Source organism: Hemitrygon akajei, chromosome 19 (assembly GCF_048418815.1).
Source record: "Hemitrygon akajei chromosome 19, sHemAka1.3, whole genome shotgun sequence".
NCBI lineage: Eukaryota > Metazoa > Chordata > Chondrichthyes > Myliobatiformes > Dasyatidae > Hemitrygon > Hemitrygon akajei.
In genome coordinates this window covers 76,868,754-76,876,080 of record NC_133142.1, presented here as the reverse complement: position 1 = coordinate 76,876,080, position 7,327 = coordinate 76,868,754, and the positions used below count along the sequence as shown (strand labels likewise).

Here is a 7,327-nt window from a genome sequence, read left to right as displayed (position 1 = left end):
GGCCCAGAGTGCACAGTCTCAGACAAGAAGGATGTCCTTTTAGAACAGAGATGAGGAGGGATTTCATTAGCCAGCGGGAGATAAACCTGTGGAATTCATTGCCACAGACTTCTGTGGAGGCTAGGTCATTGGGTATATTTAAAACGGAGTTGGAAAGGTTCTTGATTAGTCAGGGTGTCAAAGGTTGTGGGGAGAAGCCAGGAGAATAGATAGGGTTGAGAGAGATAATAAATCAGCCTGGATGGAACGACAGAGCATTTTCAAAGGGCTGAATGGTCTACTATTGCTCCTATCTCTGATGGCATACTACAGAGATCCACATGGTGAGCCTGCTTGGTTGGTCAGGAGACTTGAACCTGGAATTTTAAGGAGGAAGGGCTTTCCAACCCTCATCACATTAGTCCACAGTGTGGGCACAAGTGTCCCATTCGCGGTTTCACAGACTGCTTATTGGCTTAGTAGTAGCTTCTTCCTTCATTTATCAACAAAGAAGTCTTGACTTGAAGTACAAATATTAAAACTTCAATGTGAATTTGGCTCACCAAAGATGGCAAACTTACCTTAAACGTAATTTGTGGCCATAACCAGACAGTGAATGCCCCTTGTCAAACAGGAGCTGGCTGTTAATTTGGAAACGGATGCCATCTTGGCTATAGTGTTAATTTGTCTCTTGTATAGCAGGCGCATTACCATGCCGGCTGTGTTTTTAATGAGTTTCTGTGTATCAGCATGTTACCATGAGGTGTGCATCGGCCCACTGAGTCAGTGTGTGTGTGTGTGTGTGTGTGTGTGTGTGTGTGTGTGTGTGTGTGTGTGTGTGTGTGTGTGTGTGTGTGTGTGTGTGTGTGTTAATGTACTCCTGTCAGTAGGTGTTACCATGGTGTTCACTTGTGTGTGTATGCATGTGAATGTTCTTGTAAGTGTGACTGAATATGAATGCATGCTAATATGTATGAATGCATTTCAATGAATGTGTTACTGTGAAAAGGTGCATTTCTATGTGAAGATATGCATGCCTAGTGCAAGTTAATATGTGTTTTATTGCTTGTGTGTATGTGTGTGTGCATATGTGTGTGAGTATGTGTATAGGTCAGTGAGTGTGTATGCTGTGTCACTAAAGCTGACGGTGTATGTGAGTGTGTGTGTATGTGGGTTACTATGAGGATGTGTTACTGTCAATGAGTGTGTGTGTTTGTGTCACCCTGTGTGCGTTACTCTGCTGTACTGTGTGTGTGTGTGTCTGTGCAAGAGAGAGAGGATTATTTCTGTGTCTAAATCAGAGTTGCACTGTGACTGAAGATCTCTTTTTAATTTCTTTAAAGTACTGAACAATGGTAATGTTGCCTGCCGTTTTTAAATTGCCTTGGTCAGGATTATTATTCTATTTTCTCAGTGATCACAGTGGTGAATCAAATTTTCTGTCTTCACTGCAGTTTCATGAATTTCTGCTGAGTTCTACTAATGAAACCTTTCTTGGTCACCCAGTGTTACTGACTCTCCCTGGTCAGAAATTACTCTGAGTTTTATTTTCATCTAATTCATTGAGTTCTTTGTAGGTAATTGTTTTCCCTCACCGTTCCTTAATGGGAATCTTCCTGCAATCAGCTTTAACAGCCCTGCTTCTGAACTCATCATCCCATTTCTTAGCCTGAGATTGAAATCCCTAATGAAATCCTTTATTAGAGCTGGCATATCTATTGGTCTAGGGAATTTAGAATTCTACACCAACAAGAAAAAAATTACTGGATCTGGGGATAGAAAGCTTGAGAGGGTTAGCTGACTCCTCACATCAAGGGAGCCGAGTCAGCTAGTGCATCTACCCTCTTCACTGCTGCTCCCATTGCCACCTTTAAAGGAGGTTCACATCTGCTATAAATAATATATTTTTAAGTAGGAATTTATAGACTCTCAAAACAGCTTTATTAGTGCAGAATGCAGTGCTGGAATAAGAATGGAGAGGGAGTGATCTGGAGCAATAATAAGTGTTTATTTTCATAGGGGAGTTGAGATCTGCTTAATGTACTCAAAGGGATTATTTGCATGTACTGAGCTAATGCTTCAAACAATGATTAATTATTGCGTTGATAACTGTTTTCACGCTGTGCCTTGACTGTGTTGCAAAGCCATTGTACTCGGCTTTCTGCACAGGGAGTTGTTCTTTTTGCAATAGGTCCACCCCTTCCCTCCCAACCCACCCGCAACACCAGCCTTTTTCCACCCCACCCTGCAGATAGCCTCCAGTTCCCTTATTTTTCACTGTGCTGATATTCAAGTTACGGTACCATTCAGACTTCTCCGTCTTGTATCAACAAACCCACAAAAAGCTGGATTTAATCACCACAGAGCTGTTTGCCTAACCACTCAACTGATGAGGGATTATGTTTTTTCTCGTCCTTTGTACCTCAGGTCTAACGGCTCCCGGTTCTTTGTAATCGCTGAGTCTGGTTGCCATGGGCCATCTTCTAACCACCTGGTTCCTGGCCCTTGTCCTGTGGAGCTTCAGTGCCAGAGGTCACCAGCAGAATGCCCCCCGGGTTTACTTGAACTTTAAAGGTAAGCGGTGTGAGTGTCATGTGAAGCAGTTTGGCAATGATTTAAGGCAAGGGAATTTATTGTTTGACAAGTTTGTTGGCATTAGGCAAGCATTGTATTATCGAGTTATCCTCACAAAGGCAGCAAGTAGCATCCTGTCAAACTCTCAGATGCTCTGAGTGTCATCGGTTTCAATTGAAGCAAGATATTTACTACAGTGGGGGAGTCTGGGACTAGAGGACACAGCCTTGGAATAGAGGGATATCCATTTAGAACAGAGATGAGGAGGAATTTCTTTAGACAGAGGGTGAGGAATTCATTGCCACAGACATCTGTGGAGGCCAAGTCATTGGGTATATTTAAAGCGGAGTTTGAAAGGTTCTTGATTAGTAAGGGTGTCAAAGATTAGGGGGAGAAGGCAGGGGAATGGGGTTAAGAGAGGTAATAAATCAGTGATGATGGAATGGCAGAGCAGACTCAATGGGCCAAAAGGCCTAATTCTGCTCCTAGACCTCATGTTTTTATGATCTTACAGGATCGATAGCACAATGCACACTGTATCTGGGGCATAACTAAACGCTGGAGTTATAACCATCATCTTTTCTTGTCAAGGATTGTTCCAAGTGGTCACATTATTTCCACTGTGCATCATTTACTGCAAGAAATCTCCAGGTTCCTTGCCTTGAGAAGGGCAAAAACTCAAGCAATTTGCTTACAGCGTTTATTCACAGGGCATGTTTCCCCGTGTAATCTGTCACACTTTTGCCCAGGGAAGTGTATGGACCAAGGATGTAACCTTGTCTTAAAGGTCAAAGCCTTGTTTTGTAGGGGTGTGGATTTCTGAACAACTTGGGACTACAGCAATGTACGTTTCCAATCCAATGCAAGAGGTCATGTTGGTGGCACAGTGCTTGCACAAATGATGGGATTCATCTGTTCATATCACTGTGTAATCAATGTGCATTAATGGACTTGTCCTCCACACAATCACAGTGTGGAGATTAGTCCAATGTGTTCAGCCTCATGATGGCAAATGCAAGGCTTCACCAGCACAGTGAGTGAAAATACTGCTTACTTCCCATAAGGAATGTGGAATTCCATTATTGGTTATGTTGATGCAAAGTGGGGGAGCGGAAGTTCGGGTTGTGTGCCTCTATGAATCACAGACTCTCTGTTCTGGTTATGTTAGTGTATCATATAGATCAAGAGCTGGGGAGGGAACAATGAGCCTTCATTGTGCAGGAGATTGGTGTGATACATCTTTGCTATGATGCTGCTTGATACTAAAATTGGTGAAATTGTGATTTATTGCAAGCATCATGTCTTTCTTTGGTTTCCAGTCCTGACCACTATTAGTAGACTTTATTTGTGGCGATCTGAATGCCTTCATTTTGTTGTTTTATGATGTTATTTGGTGGGGTGGTGTAATCTGTGAAGTTTCCATGCTGGATATGCAGTCTGTTGGTGCGCAGAGAGGAATCTGATAGTGTGCGATCCAGACTAGTGCTTTGAACGGGCCCGGTCTGCAGGCAGCAGTTCCAATGTCTTTGCCTGGAAACTCATTAGCAATGCACTGTTAATTTTGACCACATGCAAAACAAGGTAATGGCCACTCTCAAGTCATTTGGAATAATTCTAAGGCTCCTCCTGTTGTAAGTTACTCTTATTTTACTCTCCAGCAAAATGTTGAAAGTGAAACGCATGGAATTCGTGACCTGCTCAGGTACAAAATTAAAACCCAATTCAACTGTGGTTGCTATTTAACTATTGCAGACACATTCATTTCAATGGGGTCACCAACCTTAATTAAAATGGCAAGTGAAGGAAGTGATTTGCTTTTTCTTAACTTAATTTTAATTGATAATAATAATTTAAATTAATTGCTTGCTAAATGTGTTTTAAAGTGAATTAATTATCCTGCTAAATTTTAATGAACAGTCATTAATCATTTTATTGATTTACTTCTTTGCTACTGTAGTTATGGAAAGGGAGAAGGTTGATCTCGAAGTTAAGGTCTAGAATTCGAAGAAGGATGATTTACGTTGTAGAAGAAAGGGCTTGGCAAAAGTAGACTGGAAGCAGATGCTGGCGGGCAAAGCAGCAAATGACAAGTGGGAGTCTAAAAGTGAATTCAGAGCCAACAGTGATCTCCTGAGGCAAAGATGGCAAGTTCAGGGAACCTTGGAATGCAAAGGTTTGATCAGGAAACGTGAAGGAAACAGATGGCAACTAAAGGCAACTAGGATTAAATGGAGTCTTTTGAAGCATATACAGTGTGTAGGAGAGAATCTAGGAAACGTATCTCAGAGAACAAGAAAGTGTCTGTGAAATATCATTGCTAGGTAAGAGAAAGGGGAGTCCCAAGACATAAGTATATCAGGAGCAAAAGGAGGCAGGCCACTTGGCTAGTGAACAATGGGATAAATCTGTACCATGGAACCATGTGCTGCTCCTCACCAAGAAGAAGGATATGGAAGATCGTGAGATCAGTGAAGGGTTTGTGGATACGCGGGAGCAGGGCAGGATTTAAATGCAAACTGATCTGAAAGGTATAAAGACATGGGATCCAAGGCAAGGAGGCTAATTTGATCAAAATTTGGCTTGTTGATGGGCAGAAGGTGCTGGTGGAAGGGTGCTTTTCTGATTGAGTCTGTGACCAGTGCTGTAGTGTACGGCAGGAATTAGTGCTGGGACTCCTGGTGTTTATGACATACATCAATGACTTGGTTCTGAATATAGGAGGTATGATTAATGAGTTAGTAGATGGCATGAAAGCTGGCAGTGTTGAGGATTGCAAGGAAGGATATAGACCAGATGAAGAGTTGGGTGGAGCATTGCTGATGGAATTTAATCCCAGTAAGTGTAAAGTGATGCATTTTGTTAAATCAGCTATGGGGCAGACATATACAGTCAATGATATTGTACTAAGGAAGATTCATGAACACAGAGACCATGGGTTTCACATCCAGAGTTCCCTTAAAGTGGGCACATGTATAGGTAGGGTAGTGAAGAAGGTATATGGAATGCTTTCCTTCAAAGGTTGGAGTATAGAGTAAAATTTGGGATATTATGTTGTAACAAAACATTAATTAGACTGGAGGTGGAATAGTCAGAACAGGTCAAGGGTACTTGGCTATCTGAGGTACATCTACAAAAATGGTTTAGGTGAATACAGAAAAATGAGCCGAGCTCAGGTACACAACTTGATTGCATGCACAAGCTGGGCCATTCTGATTCTGTGAGTCTGCTCTGCCGTTCGATATGACAATTCAGTGCACTGTTCTTGATTTCTCCCTTTTGCCATAGTAGCGTAGCAGTTAGCATGACACTATTACAGCTTGAGGCATTGGAATTCGGAGGTTAATTCTGGTGTCCTCTGTAAGAAAGTTTGTATGTTCTTCCTGGGTGCACATGCGTTTTCTCTGGGTGGTCCAGTTTCCTCTCACAATCCCAAAACATACCTGTTGATAGTTTAATTGGCCATTGTAAATTGTCCTGCAGTTAGGTGGGTTGCTGGGTGGTGTGGCTCGCTGGGCGGGAAAGGCCTGTTCTGCTCTGTATCTCTAAATAAATATATACATACATAAATCTCTTCAATCTTTACAACTCTATTCACCCCTTCTTGGGTACATTTAATTATTTACCTCTATATTTTATGGTAGAAAATTCACTTATTCTTCATACTTCTGGATGAAGAAAATTCTCCTCATCTCCATCCTAATTGGCTTTCCCTTACCTTAGCCTTTGTTACCCGGGTCTGAACTTCTCCACTACTAATGTCAGATGCTGTCATTCCCTGTTTTCTCTCCCCATCCTTTTTGTAACATAGTTGGCCACAACATCCAATTCTAGACTTGGGAATCATGTATGCGATCTCATATTCACTTCCATACATGTTTCCCAACAATTGAAAGGAAAACATCAAGGAGCAAAGTGGAGAATAGAGATGCTGGATCTTTGAAAGTCCTATGCACGAATATATCTGTGTATCTGCTTTCTGAATCTTCTATCTCCATTTCCCAACACCCTCTCCCCCCCCCCCCCACCCCATGGCAGTGAATTGCACAGGTTCACCACCCTCAAGCTGAGGAAATTCCTCAACTCTGTTTTAAAGGGATATTCCCGTGTTTCAAGGATGTGCCCTGTGTTTACAGACTCCAGAGAGTTGCCATCTGAACCTCATCAAATGATGTGATTGGTCATCTGAGAAGGATGCTGCAGCTGGTGACCACCTCCTCCACCTGATAGAAAGAGACCAGTTGGTGGGGTTGATAACTGAATGTTCCTGCAGGGCTGTAGCTGAAGTTCCCTCAGATCTGTGTAGATCGTGCAAACAATGCCTATATTCAGTACCTGAAGCTGGGGAGTGCGTGTGAGTAGGAGTTTCGTTATGGGGTGTTGCTTCCTAGTTTATTGTGGGTCCCTAAAGTGAAAGAAGAAAGCTCATAACTGTCAATATTTGTACATTCACCCATCTTCTCATTACATCCCATACTCTGCTGAATTTGTATGATGCAAAATGCTCGGAAAATTGTGTAATCACTGAGTTCACTTAAAGTGACTCTTGATTAGTCAGGGCATAAAAAGTTATGGGAAGAAGGCATAAGAATGGGGTTGAGAGGGATAATAAATCAGCCAGGATAGAATGGCCTAATTCTGCTCCAATATCTTATGAAGGCACCTACAACCCTGCTACACTCCCTCATCATCTCCTACTCCTGGGAGTCGAGGCCGAGGCAGGTGAATGGCAGCTGCTGAGAAGAGTCACCCTTCCTACTTCTTGTGAACATCCAGG

The 7,327-nt window shown here is 42.4% G+C and overlaps 1 protein-coding gene across 1 annotated transcript in view; it reads left to right on the top strand.

Annotated features, from left to right (window-relative positions):
* LOC140742085 (semaphorin-3F-like) overlaps positions 1-7,327 on the top strand; it is a 340,273-nt gene that overhangs the window by 2,630 nt on the left and 330,316 nt on the right. Inside the window, exon 2 of the mRNA XM_073072913.1 lies at positions 2,407-2,553. Within this exon, the coding sequence (XP_072929014.1) occupies positions 2,451-2,553 (103 nt within the window). The 5' untranslated portion in view covers positions 2,407-2,450. The remainder of the gene's footprint in view (positions 1-2,406; positions 2,554-7,327) is intronic.